Genomic DNA, 19,190 nt, shown 5'->3' on the forward strand with positions numbered 1-19,190 from the left:
AAAAAAAAAAAAAAAAGGAACCCACTTTTGAGGAACGTAATTACTCACAAGTAACTTTTCTGTCCCCTTTCAATGATTCTTGATATGTAGATTTCCACCATGGGTGATTGCAAGCAATAGGTCCTTCCACAAGCACAATTACTTGGAATAGGAGTCAAGAATCATTTCAGAAAACAAACCTGCATAACTATACTGGTGAGTGGTGCATTATTTCGAGATATACCCTTGATTTTTTACTGCTTGATTAGAAAATCAAGCTCCTGTAAGTCAGTCCTATAAGTAAGTAGCTGTCCTAATGCTATGTAAGAAGGAAACATCCGTACCATAGCTTGAGAAATAACCTGACTCAGAAGTGGTCTCAGTGGTGAGACCCTATCTACTTATGGCTGCTCCCTGGTGTCCCCCTCCTAGAGATACCAAAAAATGAGAGGACCTCATTCAGCCAATGTAGAAGGCAAGAGCTCTCCTTATATTAAGGAAGGTCTCGGAACTAAAGGAGAAAGTCAGGGAAGGGGGAAGCAGAGATAACCTTATCTCCTGCTTAAAGTAAAAGCCCGATCTCCTGGCTTTGTCTGCTGATTAAGATGACAGTCTTGCACAGGTACCAGGGCAATTCTGTCAGAGAACAATTTAGGAGATGAGAAATCATCCATAAAAGCATGACTCATATAGCAGTGATGACCGCAGTCAGGAAATCCAAGCAGACCAAGATGCAGGGGACAGGCTGGGATCAGTGCAAGTGGCTAACAGAAAGGTTGCAGGAGAACAGACGGGACTGAATACAAGTCTCACTGGTGGCACTGCTCACTGGGGCAGTGCCTCAGGAGGCCTTTGAAAAATTATAGTTATGTAGCGGATGAGCACTGAGAAACTCTCTGGTTAATGGAAGGAGATAGCCTCTGCTTAATGATGACCTGAACACTGAGGTAGATAGCAAGCAATTGGAGACAATCAGGATGTGGGAGCAACAGACCAGGAGAAATTCTGATGATTGAATTTGGTCCATATGTCCGAAGAGATCCTTCTGTGTAAGTGCTTTCAGTTAGTGATATCCTTATAATCCCAGACTTCACAAACCAAAGATGAACAAGGTCACTTTACATTGAAGGGATCCAGCATCACGCTGGGTAAGACAAGTTCCTGGAGTTCTGCAAGAGTAGGTGTGAGAGGAAAAGCAATGTTATATGGCTTCTTGGTCTAGGACTCCAAATAGTCTCAACCAGGTCAGGGAAAGAAGACTTCTTAAAGCTACATCCTGGCCTTACTGTACAGTTTTCAGAGAACACAAACCAAAGAAAATCAAGCATCCTAATCAGAAACATGTCTGCAAAGTCTCTTGAGTAAAGACTAGCATTGAAGCAAAACATCTGATATGTTTAGGATGAGAAGGTATATTTTTCAGTTGTACGAGTCCTTGCATATAATTCTGAGGACATCATTATGGATTTCCATTCATGACTTCATGAAGTGAAATGACTAAAAATATCTATGAAGGTATATTAGGATAAAGCACCGAAAGGCAAACATGTTGAATGCACCAGAATCAAAAGAGATGGTCATTTCCCTGAACAGATCTTGCATCATTCTGATGTAGAGTAAATACACTGTGGTCAGATGACTAATGATCCTGGGTTGTTAGGTCATGAGAAAGAGCTATCACAGCAAAGAGAATAATCAATTACAACTGTTCAGGACAGCAATGGAAGTTGAAACAGTATCCCTTTGCAAACACTGAGAGGTCCCTACCATCATTAGAAAGAGAGCAGTTGTAAAGGAGGACGACTCTCAGGGTGGACTGCATGTAGGTCTGAGAAGGGTACACATGCAGTCTAGAATAATGAAAGATAAATATATTGTCACTTTGGTAATGCAAAATTGCCTTCTGAATTCAGAAAGTAGTTCTCAAGACAACTGGCATAGCAAGCAGTACATTTAGTCTGGTAGCAACTCATTCAGCGATGAGTTGTGATGAGAACTGACTTGCCTCACTTGACTATGAAGCCTGGAGGAAGGATTTTCCCTACAGCAGCCATTCATGAACGAGTCAGGTAGGTAAATTCCTGAATTTAAAAGAGCCATTCTGTTTCTAAGTCACCAGAACCTCTCTGAAGACACTAGGGGAAAAAATAGAATTAAAGAAAGAAGACCATTTAAATTTAATTGGGAGACTTCCTACTGGCATATGTGTACCTTCCTTCAAAGTCCAGAGGACTGACAGCAGGATTTTCTTAAAGCAGCAGCAAAGTCCATATAGCCTGGAGAAACTGTCAAGTTGAGCCTCAGCCTTTATCATCACCTTCACCCACACCTTCCCCCTTCCCTCCCCTGCCCCAAACCACTTGAAGGGAAAAGAAAGCACATTATGAGAAAAGACTTTCAAGTACAGGCATAATTCTGTACTTCTATAGTCTAGTCATTGTAGTCTGGTAGCTGACAGCGCTTATTTGGAGAGAAGTGTCAGAATAAGCACATTTCCCCAGAATAACCCTTCCTTTTAAAAGCCCTGTGTCATGGGGGTAACGTGGTTGTCTAGACCCATAGCTATCACAGTTAGGATTACAGGCAGCAATAGCTGAAGAAGTCCAGATCAGTAGGGAATACCTGATAAAAGCTTTGTAACCTGATGTAAAGTGGTAGTGCAAAGAACAGACACTTTCTATAAGGTCCCGTTGATTGGAACTGACACACTGACGGTTTTCTGATGCTGCAGAATGGCAAATAACTACATCAGAGGTAATTCTTGGAGCATTAAAGAAGGATAATAGGAGCTAATGAGATAAGAGTGCTGATCTTTCTCAACAGAGACACAAAGAATCTGGAGTAATTGATGAGCACCTTAGATGAAGCTGGTAAATAATGAGGAGACCAAAAAGGAAATCTAGGAAGGAAAGCCTGATGGCAACATTATGAATGAAGAAAAAGATGCTGAATAGACATTTCAATGAACCCAGAGCCTACATACATCTAGAGTTATAACACATGACGGTTACCCTATGGTAATTGTAAAGCATCTGGCTGTTGCCAGAGGGTTAAATGTCTTTCCTAAAATTTCTGGCCCAGGTGAGTCGCCATCCGAAGAAAGACTATCTAACACTGGAATAACAAGGAGTTAGGTAGATTACCTGGGCTGGAGAAAAGGGATATTTGAAATACGTTCCTTTAGAGTCACTGAGGTGGATATGTCCTCTTAAACACTGCCCAGGAGAGGAACATATAGCTTCTACTGATTGACAAAAGAGAGTTAGGGGGATCTGCACTCCCAGAACCAGACTTTGGCTCTGAACGAAATAATTGCAAATGCAAAACTGGCCTCAAGTCTGGAAGCAAGACCTGAACAGAGAAACCTTGTGAGGCATAAAACGGTCCTAAGTCCCAAAAGGCACAGAAGGGGACTCCCAATGCTGATGTGTCTGAAGAGCAGACTGGAGTCTCCAAGGCAGAAAGGGACAGTGCTGCCAGTGTAATTTCCTCTCTTTACTTCTTCCCACAGAGTGGAGCCGATTTGTTAAGTGTCAGTGCCAAATTCTAGGAAACAATTCTCTAATGAGCCTCTTCGAACCAGAAAGTCTTGCAGTTTAGTACTAATCCAAGGAACAGAATAAACCTGTAGATATTCTTTTTTAACAGATTTAATCAGGCAATTCTGATATCTTACCATGACATAGTCTGGCACTGCAGAGGTAGGCCGCATGCATTGGCAGACTGCAAGGCAGGGCAGAAGTTAGACTCGAGATAACCTGACTCTGATAAGCCTTGGATCTGAAAAGGTGTCTGGAGTTTTAGCTAACATATCTCAAGAGGCATGCTTCCTGGTTTGGGGGTTTTAGGGTTTTTTTGTTTGTTTGGGGTTTGTTTTTTGGTGGTTGTTTTTTGTTTTTTGTTTTTTTAAAGCAGAACTTGAAACATCAACAAATAAAATATTTGTTTAGGCATAACTCTTTCCAAAAACCATAAGCTGTTACTGTGACACAATCATCATTTGAAGTTATTCTCAAGAATGAACATTTCCACAACAGACAAAAAAAAAAAAGAAAAAGAAAAAATGAGATAATAAAGAAAAGAGAATAAATAAGATTAGATTAAACAAAGAAAGAGGACTAAAAACTACATGGCCAGAAGCTAGATGATCTCTTCCATAGCCAAGCAGAGAAACAAGAAAAGGGTGAAGAAATAAAATAAAAAAAAAAAAAAGCAGAAGAGAAACTAAAGCCAAATAAATAAAATAAAAAAGAATTTAAAATTTTAAGAGTGATGGTAGTGACATCGCAAGAAAACCCTCACAAAAGGTACACCAGCATATTTAGAAATAAGCTGGCTGAGAGGAAGTCAGGGTTACACAATCAATCTCCCATCAGCATGAGTATGCCCTGTTAAAGGGGGGCTGGGGCAAAGAGGCCTCTGGTTCGAGTGCTCAGAGTATGAATATTTAGCACAAAGGTAAATACAGGCAAGTTTTTCGATATGAAATCAATGGTTATGAACTTGTTCAGATTTATTCAAATACCCATGTAAAAGGAAGTTTGTACATGTGTCAAACTACAGACTGAGCGTAACTGGACTGGACCATGTATGTACTAGAGACTGGGTAGTACTGTATGTGTTGGCATCTGTTCATAACTCCAATTATCAAAATACATTACTAGAAATACAAATCCAAGCAAGTCTTCAAAACATCCAAGAGTGGAGACTGCACAGTCTTCTCAGGGCAATCTTTGCCACTGCCTGACTGTCCTCGTAGAGAAAAAGTTCTTCCTTGTATCTGGTCTTACCCTGCCTTGTTTCAGCTTGTACCTGTTGACTCTCATCCTCCCAGCATCCATGGTGGAAGAGTCTGGGTCACATAAATCCCAGAGAGCTTTCACAGAAAGCTTCTTAACTCTTTCCCTATTACGTGATGAACCAGGAAGCTACATGAAAACTCGCAGAGTTGAGATAAGCAAGCTGTCAACAGAAGTAAGAGCCCAGGCTAAGAAACTGAAACCCATTTTCGTTCAGTAGTGAACTAAGTTACATTGCAAGGAAGTACAATTTAATATTTATTTCCTCTTCGTAAATGTGTATTAGCTAGTACTTCAAAGACCCACTATAATAAAATACATAACAAAGCAGTATTCAGAAATTTCTTGTATTTTCTGATTTTGGCTGTGCGATTTTATGGTTTCAATAATTAATTCTAAAAGACACGGCAATTACGTATACAATGAGTTGAGGGAGTTCCCAAGGTATAATAAGCCAACATTTAGTATATGCAAAAAGTGGAAAATGTTACAATATAAAAATGTTTGCCTCATTTATAACAAAATCCGAAACCAGAACAAACAAAATAAATGTAAAGGAAAGGTGCAAAACCCCCTACATGGTCAGAATCTAGTTTGCTTTTTCTACAGCCTCATCAGTAGCATATAATCACTATCACAGAGCTGTTTCTCTTCTGCAAGTTCCTGGTCCTCATCACTCTCCTTTTAAGTTATTATCTTTTACTGTCTGAAGCAAGACATAACTATCTCCTCAGACAATTTTTAACCAAAACCTTGCCAATAAGTGGTTCAGGTTAAGGTTTCTCCACTGTACCGGAGATTTTTTTGTATTTAATCTCATTCAGAGTGTTCATATTTTCCAATCAATGCTAGAACTGGCTGTGGCAGGTACCTCATTTCTTTTTTTTTTTAAGCTCATATGTAATCCCTGAGTATCATGATATGGAACTCAGAGAGTTCTAGAAAAACATGTGAAAGTTTTCAAAGACAATCAATTCCACCCTACAGGAAAGGTGAACTAGAGCTTGTTTTACCGTTATGAAATTATTTCTTTTTTCTGTCTAGAATAACAAATGCAATGATTCTTACAGAAAGAAAATTCAGGAATTCTCTTGCAAATGCGAAAGACCAGGAGACTTAAATTTTATAGACTCAGAATTCATCTCTACCTTCTCAGTCTCCAAATCATATACCTGGCGTATTCCGATTCTTTCATATTTAACATACTCCTGTAATTATAGCTTTGGATCATTAATTTAATAACTGTGTACAGCTATTTCACATTGATTTCTCTCCTGCCGATAGTAGAACTGCTGATCAATACTTCAGAAAGAGAATTTTCATTTAGGGGTTTGGATGCAACTGCATTCCCGCCCTTTTTAGGGATACAGCATCTGTCTCTCTTTGAAACCAATGTAGACAGCTTTGAATTCCTTTTCTGTTTGATAAATGTAAAGTAGGTATATAAAGTCATGGCCACATAATAACCAGGTTTAAAGCCACAGGAAAAGATTTAGTGTCCAATGAAAATCCTGAAGAATTTTTTAAATTTGAAATTTTAATTAGGTAGGAACATTGTTTTCATTCGCTAGTGGGAGGAAGTTTTACTAAGAAACCTAAACTATATGGTTTCACTATGAACTGGAAACTCATCTCCCTTGATTTGCAAACCATTGGTGATTGAACATTTCACATCAAATCAGAGTAAAAATGCATTACTTTCATATGCTTATAAGCAGTAACATGACAGACTCAGTTTCAGTGATAAGATGCTGGGAAAGGAAATGTAGAGAATGCAAACTTCAGCAAAATACTTGAAAGTTCTGAGCACCTGTTAAACAAAACTACATCATTTCATACATCCCAGAATAAGCCATTTACTAAGTAGGCTGATGTGCTTATATTGGCATACGAGCTTAAAAAAAAAACCATACAAGTTGAGTGCAACATCAAGATTAAATAAGCATAGCTTAATTTTTAACATAAAAAGCTTAATAAATAATTGCAGTCATTAATTAAAAAAAATAAACAAACTTTGCTTATAAATTCAAGAACTAATAAATCGTGAGACATGGCTAAAAGCCCTTTAAGGCTGCTTCTTTCAAAATGCAGTATATCAACTGCTTAAAAAGATGTAAGATTCCTTTAAAATGCTGGAACACAGCAATTGAGGAACTGCTTTTTTAAGAGCTTATAAAAATACATTTTAATCTAAAAGCTTTGGTAAGCACATCAGTCAGCTAAACAGCATCAAAAGAAATGGTCACCAGTCACGTCTTCAAAAACAAAGGCAATGTTTGGGGCTATTGTTTCAGGGTAAACCTAGAGAAGGAAGACTTAGAATAAAAGGACCACTTACCTTACTTATCTCACTACTACTCCAATTTTCCTGAAATGTTTTCTTCTTCAGCACACGTCCCCAGCTTTTATAAATGCCATACTTTTAATGAAACCTTCACCCTTGCTACTGGAGTGCCTGCTTACGTTCTTACACTGGTTTTGCACTGATGGGTCAATTACATTCAGTGACCTAAACTAAGAATTTCTTGGTTCACTCTAGAGCAAAGAAAGTCAAAAGGACACCTCCAGGAACACTACTATGATGAATGCATTTCACACTAAACTATCACAAAAATAGAGGACATAACATAAGAATCTAACAACTGGTTATGCCAAAACAATACAGAGAAGTGTCTAATTTTGAGTCTTTACAACTCAGTTTATCACTGAACATGAGAAAAGCAGGTCACATTTGCACATAATATTTTATATTGACTATTTAACTGTCAAGTATGTATTTATAAAATCCACAGATAGCACCAATTTTTGGAAGAATGGTGAGCACTTTGAAGGATAGGATTGTAGTTCAGAACTTTCTTGGTAAATTGAACAAAGCTGTACACTTAGAAGGAATAAAATGCACAGACAGAAAATGAGGAATCACAACGTAGGCAGCAATACATGCAGGAAAGAATTTAGGACTTTATCGTGGACCTCCTGTACAATACTGAGATGCTCCTGCAATACAGGCAAGTTGCATACACTTAGAGGATTCTGCATGAAGACAAGGGAAGCAATTGCGATACTCCGAAGGATTATTGTGTCTAGATTCTATATGATTTTATGCTGAGGGTCCAGATTGACTGTTGTGTACAATTCTGGGGAATATAAATAAGACTGAACTCTCAACTTGACTGGCAAAATTGAAAAAAAGATGCCCTACAATGAAAATATTAAAATTTTAATAAGAAACAGGTAGGGAGTGTGTGGAACTGGAGAGAGAACAAGGGAAATTTCAGAATAACTGTCTCATAAGATATCAAGAAAGTTCTTAATTCAGGAAGAAAGTCTGATAAAAGACCAATTTAACCACTATTAGTGAAGACTGAGTTTAGATGTTAGTAAAAGCTCTATAAAGTTTTCCTTAAATTTCCTATAAAATGTAATATATTGAAGTGTTTGAACAGGCCACCTGGAGAGATGAATTTTTTGTTGTTGTTGAACACTTCTTCAGAACAGATTCAGAAAACATCCACCAAGAATTTTCTTTAAATATTTAATCTTCCGCAGAGAGTGACAGAGATAGATGAGATGAGGTTCAGCACTAAATTTCTATTATTCTACATTATTTACCAGACTAAATCTGTTACATTGCATACATATGTTGATTAAAATGGCCTGTATGGATACTGTTCTATAGTCAATCAGTGCTTGATTGTTGCCCTCGAGTATAATTTGCCTTCAAACAATTTGCAGACTGTTGCTAAACATTACAAAAGAGAAAGATCAGCAGTCTGCATGACAACAGTTGGGAATGGCTTGTGTTAAGAGGCCAATGGGACATGATATCCAAAGCTTTCAGAGTGTTGCACTGCACCCCCAAGTTGTACAATTACCACTGGCATAAGTATTATTATATTATATATCCCCATATTATTATATCCCCAAACTTCTATGACTGAATTTGGCACCTCCAGTTCCCCAGCCACATTTAATTTAACTATTTAACATATGTTTGCATGTTTGTGGGAGACAATGCGATTTGTTTATTTTAAAGCCAAATTGTGCCCTGGGTGTGCTACAAGGACAAAGAAAAAGAAGTTTGACTGCATTAAATAAACAAACAACAGTAAAATCACATTTTAAAGTCTCAATTTTCTCAGAGGAAAACAGATTTAGAATGATGGAGTCCAAACTACACTTCTCTAAAGGTCTCTACTCCATGGCAAGTATAAAGGGTAACCAAAAAAAGTACAGAAAAAAATACGTGTGTCCGACCAAGAATTTTAACAGCTGTGCTATTTATAGGATCAAGACCCTGCCGCTTAAAGATTAATGAAGATTGACTGTACCTGCTGACGGTAAATGAGTAAATGAGCCACGAGGAGATTGTAAAAGGCAGAGCAAAGCCCCTGCAGGGTGAACTCATGGTAGATGCTCACTGCACAGTCATCCTTTGCAATGGGCTGCAGAACTCAACCTGCTGCAGCATGACTGTGACCACTGAAAACAGTGGTTTTCCAGCCTGAGTGTACCATGTCCGTATCAGTCACTGAGATGTTAGTCCTTATTTAACACCTTGCTACTCCAGCACATGTCCCTTTACAGCACTTTGAGGCATTACACCTGTTGAACACTCAATAGCTGTGCAAAACAGAGGCCACAGCCCCAATGGGATCTTGACCCAAGTACAGTGTGGATTCAGGTTTTCCCCATGAAATACATTGCAACCCATACTTCATGATCTGAAAGTGGCACTCAAAGGCTTGAAAATATGGTGTTTTACAGTCTCTGAGGCAGGGGGGGAAAGCACATGTCTTATTTGATCGACTTTCATTTCTTTCTATCCTGGTTACACTGCAAAGTCTTGCTAATATGAGTGAAGCACTTTGCTTCATGCAGTGCATTCATGTGCTTTGTTTTGACTATTATTTGAACAGTAAATACGTCTCCTCATGGAGGCAGAGGCTTATGCCAGTAGTCCAGAAGTAGCATTTAGTCTCTTGCCACTATTAAGGAATTTTCACTGAGTTCTGTTCCACTAGGTAATTCATTGAATAACATATTCTCCATCTGAGCAAGGAAATACATAACTGCGAGTGGCATGCAAGTTATTGTACACACAGTTTTTTCTTACTCTGCACAGCTGTTTAGACACCATTAGGATCTTCCCATTATAATAAAAACACAGTGCAAACCTTTGAACTGAACTTCTTTTTTTCTCCTCTAGTTACTAGCGCCTAGCCATGATACAAGAGACATCGGTATTTATCACTGTAAGCATTCATTGGATACTTAAATAAGAATCTTAAATCTGTATCAACACAGGCAGAACTGGCAGGCACTATCTGAATGAAATTCAGTTAATTGTGCTAATGCAGGATGAGCACAATGAGTACTGTTCGTGCCACAGAAATACAAACTTAGTTATGCATAAAATTTGAAACTCTCATCTGCCAATTAGAATACTGATTTCAGATTGCAATCCATACAATAAAGCTAATTAAACAATCTTCCCTCCACTGAGATCCATTGGGCTTTTTTTTGATCTATATAGAATTTCCATTTGCATCCCACTCTGCTGACTTCAAAATTCCTCTGCACTTCAGCAAAGCTTAGTGAGTTTCTCACTACATTACGAGTTAGACATATGCCTGGCCATAAAGGCAAAACTCAGGCCAAGTCCTTCCCATTAGCCACAGCTGTAGAGACATTAACAACTGAAATACAGAAATGAATGGTGACGAGTTTCTTTTAAAATAGATGAAGCGCTGCCATTTCTGCTTCTTAACATTAGCTGATGTTTAATGCTAGTTGGTTTTTGTTTTTTTTAAACTGTCCATATTTAACAGGTTTCTCCCAAATAATATTAGGAAATTGTTTCATTTTAAGGAAGATGGGGTTATTCCAACATCAAATAAATCCTCGCTTATTCTAGATTTTCTTACAAAACACGTGAAAACCAGAAAGAGGCCTCTAGGCAAACTCAATAGGAAAACAGGGCAAATACTGATTGAGTTTGCACATCATATTTGCTGTATACAAAAAACAGAAGATGCTTCAAGAAGACATGCTAGGATAAAGTTGATTTCTGTCTCCTTGTAGATCACCAAAATTAGAACCTTTGAGTATTTCCCTTGAAAACATAGAAATGCTTCTTTGAGGCAAGTGAAATCTTCTATCTATAAATCATTATTAAAATTACTATCAATATTATTACCCATGTAACCAATATCATTCAACAATATTTCTACATTTGGAAAGTCAAATAGCAAACAATACCTCATCTGAGACTCAACAAACAACAAACCTACATAATTTCTACCTGCTTTCATAAATATGATGTGTATTCTCAATTTCCAGAACTCTTTTCATGCAATGTGATCTTGAAATAGCTAGAAATGCTATTTTGTGAATCATCACTCTGGATTCCGATCCTTTTAATAATGACAAACAACTTTTCATCCCACTGAATGTGTTCGTTAAGTAAAGTACTACTGAGCATCAATAAAACAGCGGAATCTAATTTATGACTGAAAAACAGTCATTACAACTGTGACAAACACTTCTCAGAGGCATAATCTGCATCTGAATGGACAAAAATATCTAGGCAAAGAAATACAAAAAGCAAAATGTGAATAAAACAATTTTCATATTCACTTTGGATAACAAATTCAGGTGTCCTAGGCTCTAGTCCAAATAACTGATGCTTGTGTTTAAGAATGTGGGAAGGTGAGCTGAACTGAAGGTACAAAAGTCTTGACCTCTTGAAGAGGTTGCATGGAATATAAAATATGCTATGATGTTCTCATGTCAACATCCACAAATATTTATGCTTACTTAAGCATAATCTGCATTCTGCTGTGCAAATAACATCTCCCTTTGAGCCAAGCATACGGTAAGAAAGACTCCTAGAGGTACACGTCAGGGAAAGTTCTCTCACCTGAAAAGTTCCTGCATGGTCTTCTTCTTTGTCACCTTCTTTTCCTTCCTTGAGAGCAATCAATGTGAATCCTCGAAAGTAAGCAGGAGTGGCAGCAGAAAGTGTCACTGAGATATAATAAACAGAGAAATAATGAAAATATAATATTAATTGTGAAATCAGCCACTTGCATATCATTTCGCAGTTCAACTTGAAAGGTGTGTGTTTTAAGTTGGTATTAACAAAAGCTAGAGCACTAACAACACGGAGCAGAGCCAGCCAGAATACAAAAGTGTTCAGTCCAAGTTTCCAAATAAACTGAAAAACACTGGCATGATGTGAAATACAACTTTTTTTTTTTTTTTTTTTTAAAGCAGATTGCTAATCTGCTCAGATCTACAAGAGAGTTATTTTGGTGGTGGTGGTGGGGGGTTTTGGGGGCGGGGGCACAGTTTGTTTTTTTTTTTTTTTAAAGCAGATTGCTAATCTGCTCAGATCTACAAGAGAGTTATTTTGGTGGTGGTGGTGGGGGGTTTTGGGGGCGGGGGCACAGTTTGTTTTTTTTTTTTTTTAAAAAAACATTTTTTTTTTTTTTTAAAAAAACATTTTTTTTTTTTTTTTTAAAGCAGATTGCTAATCTGCTCAGATCTACAAGAGAGTTATTTTGGTGGTGGTGGTGGTGGTTTTGGGGCAGGGACACACGTTTGGTTTTTTTCCTTTGGGTTTTTTGTGTTGTTTTTTATTTTTTAAAAAAACGTGAGGGAACGTCTCCTGAATATTTGGCTTCAGCTTTTGTCCTGCTCTGAGCATAGACAAGGATCTAGGCATTTTAGTACACAGAAAGTTTCTTTAACTGTAAAGCAAGATGACCACATTGTCTGCTCCAGCTCAGCTACACTCAACACAGTAGTCCAGCTGATGGAGATGGTCGCTCTAGAACTATCCTTCCTCTCCCTTAACCTCAGGGCAGAACAGGACACGAAGTTAAACTCATGGCTAAAGCTGACCTCTAAAGACTGTGTTGCCGGCTCCGATTGCCAAAGCATCCTACATATCAGCAAAACACCCTTCTTCACACACCAGTCCTGACCGGGAAGGCATCATTGGATCCACCAGCAGAGAATAAATAACGTAACGCCGACTAATCTGATTTTACCACGCTCAGCATCAGGATTACATCCCTCATTTTCTGCTGGTGCAAGATACCTTTTTATGATTTTTCTATTTGCCATCATCGGTACCTAAGCACCACCCAGCAACACTTGAGTTATGTCAGCTGTGGCTCTTTTGAACACTGTCAGAAAGATGGAATGAGGCAGAGCTTTGAGGCAGGACTTTCGGGGCAATTTTAAAATTACTGAATCCTTTTCAACACCTTATAGGAATCCTTTTCTGAAACAGAGGTAAATTTTAGGGAAAAAAATCTTTCTGAATTAAAGGAAAAGAGACAGAAAACTGGACTACTAATACCTTTAAGTAGCTTTTACTTTAAGCATAATGCAGACAGCGTTGCTTGTAGGACACTATTGTCACACTCTCAAACCCTGACTGGCACAATAAAAACTGAAGACCACCCAGAGTTTTCATGAGCAAACTGCAACTACCAATGCTGTTTCATAGAAGAGTATTCACAATAGACTCCATCTCACACAAATAGGCTGTGAGGGGTTGAAACACATTACTAAAAATGACAGATTGCCCTTAAAAGATATGGATTTCAGAATATGTCCAGAGTTTATTTGGAACATGTAAAGAGCTCTTTGATCTAGAAATTCAATAGTGGAAAAATACAAAATAGGCTATTTGAAGATTTCTAGTATTGCGCAGCTGTACTGGGGTCTGAAAACCACAATGTTTGTACCACTACATAACTTTTCTGACTATATGTGAAAAAAGGAAGATTGGAGAGATACACAAAAGGTTGAAAACTGAAATGCAAGTGACATGTTTAGACCTGTACACCTGCAAACACCTGTACAAATCTAGAGTAGTGATGGGCATGATAGGAAGCCCCCCAACTCTCAAGATTTTCAGCATACTTTTCATTCCATGGAACCTTATTATGAGGTTAAACATAATTTTTGAGGAGAAAAACTTTCACATTTTATATACAGGAACTGAGTAGTAGCATAATAGCATTAAAATTTCTGATTACGTTTCTAAGTATTGTTCCAATTCATTAATTCATTATCTGCCCAATAATTAGTATTAGCCCAATTTTGCAAAATTTTGCAGCTCTATCTAAATGCAAATCCACAGCCAGCCTCTCAGTTGCAGTAATTGAGAACAGCACTCAACTGCTGAACTCAACAAGGATGAACGCATTACACTTGCTTGATCACTGATTCGTAGAAACTAGTTGCCGTAAAGGTCTTTTACATGCAACAATTTTTTCCATATATTATATGTAATTCAAAAGTCTGAATCACTATGAGTAAAAGGTTACACCAGAAATACTTAAGTACTTATGCAAGCAAACAGAGAATCCAGCTGTGAATTGACTCAACAGTTTTCATCATTTTCCTCATAAATTTACAGATCAAACCAAACAGTTTTCGAAATTCTAAACAAAACACCTACCTATAAAATAGAGGACATCTGAAATGCTACAAAAGCCATCAGAGGGGGGGGGGGAAAAAAAAGAAAGAAAAAAAAAAGAAAAAAAGGAAGATAATTCCAAAGCCTGACTCATAGTTTTTGAATGCCTGGGGCTAGCAATACTCATGCTGTGGCTGCACAGTCATTTTAACCCAGAATAAATCCATGCTTCCTCCAACATGAGTGATCCTGCCCTCCCCCCCCCGCACTGCTCGTACAGCAGCCGCATCCAGGCAGCTGTACTGTCAGCCGAACTAGGGAACACATCCAGCTGAAAAGTAAAACAAAACAAAAAACGCCAACTGGAGAGTTCAGCTGGGTCCAATCCCTGAGTGGCTGCACTGTGCAGCCCCAGGAGCACTTCTGCCAGTGGTGGGGACACCCGGATACGTGTGAGGGGCCGGGAGGGCGATGACCCGCAGGAGCAGAGTGGACTGGTGAGATTTAAGTGTCCGTGCAACCTCAGCTGAAGGGTACCAAGATGAACGTGCGCTTTGGTCATCCCTGAGCTAGGCCAGAACAAACGCTAACATCTGAGCTGAAAAGACTTCTGTCAGTTCTCGGAACTATCCAGTGTGCTAAGATAACATTGCAGTGCAAGGCTTTATTTGAAGCACTCCTAAATACAGAGCCTTGTTATGGTGATGGTTCTGTAGTTGCTGGCTCTGGACTGATTGTTTCAGCACAGAAGGAGGAGGCTTGCATTGCACAGGCAGCAGTGGGAAGCTGTCAGACTACATCTGGTTTTCACAAGAGATAGCGGCTCCTTGTTGCATAAGAGTTGAGAGCTCTCCTTTTGGGCTAAACTGCCATTTTAAAGAACAGCTAAGTATTGCTCACACTGTGTTCACATTAATTAACGTTCACTGAACAATATGAACCTCCTGAAACGTTCAGTTAAATCTCAGTGCAAGTCTCAAAGTTAAGGATTTTACTTTAAAAGGAAGATTACATCAACAGTTACTTTTGTCTGTTTCCATCCCCTCTGGCAAACCTCTAATCACCTCACAAGTTGCACTTTGGCACACATCTTCAACACACTCCTCTTTCCCCAGTGTCCCCAGCTAAAGGTGGGGTGATCAAAGCAATTGCTCCTTTGGTTTCAGGCAGGAAATCTGACTTTCCACATCCTACGCTACAGCACATCCTGTGTTGTACATTGCACAAGTACCAACCAATACACTTTTAATATCTACTTTTATCCATAATTTGTGAAACATGAGAATCGCTGAAATATTTACAGAGTAAGGGTTTACATGAGAGTCGCTGAAATATTTACAGAGTAAGGGTTTATTTGTAAAGTATAGAAAAGAGCGTTTACATGTTGGAGGGAAGAAAGAAATGGAAAGAAAAAGATTCAACATTCCTTAGAAATTCTCAAACTAATGCAATGGAGTGTATAATGTTAACTGAGCTCGTCCTTGAAAACTGAGGTGGTGAACAGACCTACAGGTGGAAATTCCATTAAAAACAGAAACAGCACCTACATAGAAGGTATATCTAAGCACTATACTAGTCAAACCCTCATTTTCTTCATCAGAATAACAATTTCAGAAAATTATGGAGGAAACTATGTACATTGCATGTTAGCACGTGAAATGGACATACTACTGCCTTTTTTAGAAGCAATTTCATTTATAATTTTAAGTAGGATGAAACACCCAATTTTTCATGGAAATCTCATGCAATCATTAATCTAACTCTACAGATCAATAAAGCTAGGACTGAGTACTTTCAAGGATCATTATCCTGTAACACCATCTAAACTTCAGGCTCATTTGTGCCCTTTGAATGCAATGGGAACTTTGACCTTCGGTGGAAGCAAGAGCAGCTACATCAAGGTCTAAGCTAACCAGCAGGTAGGAGAGGACCTCAGCCCCAGGATGGCGTGCCCACAAACCTGGTACTATGGGAAGACCTGCCCACCACATGCATTCGGCTGCCTTCTCCACAAGGGGAGAGGCAACAATATTGCAGCCTGAAAGATCAGGCAGGTGAAGGCCACTTGCAGGTTACAGCATCAAGAGTCCCAAATAAGATGTTAGAAATCAGTCATGTCACCTGCCCCTTGGGACACCATGAAGCCCATAGCCATTGTTGCTTTGTTAGACATTAAGGAGGAAAGGAGGATGGCTCCTCAGCCCTGCTGCTACCTCATTTTTAATTGTCTGAAACAGGAGAAAGTGTCCTTGTTTACTGCTGCCGGTGTTTGCAAACCAGAGGAGGTGCATACCCATTCAAAGAGGTTATTCAGTGCTCAGGGCCATTTTCCTCTATCACAGCTCCAGAGAGGTGGAAAACCAAGGCTTCCATACACACAGATCCACCCAGGATTTCCCGCTCTGGGCAAATAGATCCTGGTTGATCTAAAGGTGAGTAACTGCAGGAAAGCCATACAAATGTTCCCAAAGACAAATGGCAGCTGTGAATTGTGGTCTTCCGATTCCCACACTGCAAGAGTGCTGCGAGGTTTCCTCCAGTCACTGCAGCTTGAGGGTCTTACGTGGGTGTCACGTCAACCAATGATCGAGAGAATCATGAACATAAATGGATGCCTCTACACTGTCAATTTGGTGGAGTATGGCATTTGTATGCCCAGTTAATTCCTGTGTTATCCACCTTGAAGAAATACTAGTTTATTCCAGGAGCCTGCTAGGGTATGTGCCAAGGATCCAGACTGCATTAAAATCAAACAGGGGCCATGGAAACAGGCACATTTTGCACAACCTCCGTTGCGTTGGAGCCAATCTTCTCCAGTGTTGTACATCTAGTAATTTACAGATAAAAAAATCCCACAGACCTCCCATAATCCCAATCCCGCATTTTTTTTATCATGAGTTGGATTTTCTACCCTTTGTTTAAAACAGTAATAAAGTTCCAGCTGTACTGCAGAATTTCCTTTGAAAATGAGCTCTTGAAACTTTCTGTAATGCTGTTAGTTTTAACTATTGCCATAGATAATATATATATGTTACGGTAACATTTACTTATGTTCTTCCCACCATTCAGAAAGTGTCCTTAAAGGACTATCTAGATAAGCTGATGTGCCACCTGAATACTTCAATCTTAAATATCAAAAACTTGGGCACGTATTTTGGTCTACATTTTAACTTTTTACTATTAGCTGTAATTTTCTCACTTCCTAGAAGCTACAATATACTAATGTGTTTTTATTAATTGAGTTCTTAATGCCAAGACCTAATATCTCCAGAAAATTAGTTCTGCTAATTCTTCTGGGAGTTTCTTTCCCCAAACATTTCCATGCAGTAGAAACTTCTTTCGTAGATGACTGAAAATATCCCATAATGTTTTTACAGAAGTAAATTCCAAAACTTTTTTAGAACATTCACATTCGTCACTGCCAAAGAACTTGACACTTATCTTTATCCTGTTTAGTAGACGTATCAAACTGACATGCAACATGAAATCTTTCAGACTCAAGGTACTAATCCTAATGTCTGGAACAGTTAACCAGTTTGTGGGAAATGTGCACTTCCTCACACCACATTAAAATAAATCAATTCTTGAGAAAAAAATTAATCAGAAATCATGCAAAGTTATAGGCTGATGCTCAAAACAGGTTAATCACTGCTGCAGAAGTATTTTTCAACCTTTAAGACAACATGATGATTATGCTACGTGCAGGCTTTTTTCTCCCCACCTATACTAAGATTCCCATGTTCATGCAACGGAAAAACATCGCTCTTTACACTGAATCTAAGGAAGGTCAGGAGAAACACTTAGAAGAAACTCTCAAAATTTGTTTTCCAAAGTGATGCCTATAAAGTACATTAGTACCTAAAACCGCCCAAATTCTTTTCAAAGTGCTTTTAAAATACAAAGTTAACAGTATACTCCAAGAAGGTTTGTTTCCAAAGGCATTATATGGTGAGGCAGGAAAAGTGACCAAAACCCGCTTTTGCCTATTAATTAGAAAAATATGCCGAAATGTGCTTTGGAAGTTAATTTCAAGGATTGCATGTGAAATGCTCAGCGGAGAACGAATGCCTCCATCTCTTATTTACAGCGGTCATTAGCACCGTCTCTGCCTCTTTCCTGTTTGAACCATCTGTTCATTTCCCCAGAAAAAAAAGGGGGGTGGGATAAACACAAGTGGAAAATGTGGGAAGTTGGCAGCGTGCTGCATCACTGTTTGCCCATATGCTAACTCATTATATTAACATTCATATTTCAGGGCAAGAACAATTAGCTCCGAGTTTCCTCTCCTTCCTGCCGAACGTTAAAGCTTCTACTATTCACTGTGTTGTATTTAAAGGGATAGAAAGTAGGTAAACGGGGGAAGAGCGTGTTTTGTACCACATCAACTTGTGATCTTGTGCTAGCGCTGAGACAGTAGAGAAGATTCATAAAAGAAAGGAAATTCCTCTTAATACTGAGTTAATGTTTGGGAGCAAAGCGATACTGTGAAATCCAACTCCCTCTCACTTGTCATGAAAGCATCCCCAATAAAGTAATGCGTGGGAGTATATTACCCCGTCTTAACCCACACAATGACACACACACACACGCCAAAAGGGATACAGAGATGACAGGCAGAGACACGTTATCGGTTCGGAGACACTTGTCCTGGCCATTATCGTTAGTACGGGAAGTAGAGGATGGCCAACTTACCCCGGTAACTGTTTCCAGGCTTGTAAAATTCTGGATCGCCCTCCACCCTGAGGCTAAATTCATTATACCCTTCCCTCCGGGTGCCTTGGGCTCGCAGGATCCGACTGCAATATCCCTCGGATTTCGCGGCTTTCTCCAAGGTTTCGTCAGAAAAACCCTTCGCCACCAAGGGGAAAGTCAACGCCAGAAGCCGCAGGGCTAGAGGCTGCAGATGCGCTCCCATCCTCGGCGCTCCGCACAACTTTTTATCGTCGGGGCGGCGGCGGTGCCTGGGGGCCCGG

At 39.1% G+C, this 19,190-nt stretch overlaps 1 protein-coding gene across 1 annotated transcript in view; it reads right to left on the reverse strand.

The window, feature by feature from the left end:
- SPON1 (spondin 1) overlaps positions 1 to 19,146 on the reverse strand; it is a 211,690-nt gene extending 192,544 nt beyond the window's left edge. Inside the window, exons 1-2 of the mRNA XM_009288849.2 lie at positions 18,910 to 19,146; positions 11,701 to 11,807 (exon numbers count right to left, since the gene is read on the reverse strand). Of these exons, the coding sequence (XP_009287124.1) occupies positions 11,701 to 11,807; positions 18,910 to 19,132 (330 nt within the window). The 5' untranslated portion in view covers positions 19,133 to 19,146. The remainder of the gene's footprint in view (positions 1 to 11,700; positions 11,808 to 18,909) is intronic.
- Positions 19,147 to 19,190: the final 44 nt, after the last annotated feature.

Source organism: Aptenodytes forsteri, unplaced genomic scaffold (genome assembly GCF_000699145.1).
Source record: "Aptenodytes forsteri isolate BGI_AS27 unplaced genomic scaffold, ASM69914v1 Scaffold8, whole genome shotgun sequence".
NCBI lineage: Eukaryota > Metazoa > Chordata > Aves > Sphenisciformes > Spheniscidae > Aptenodytes > Aptenodytes forsteri.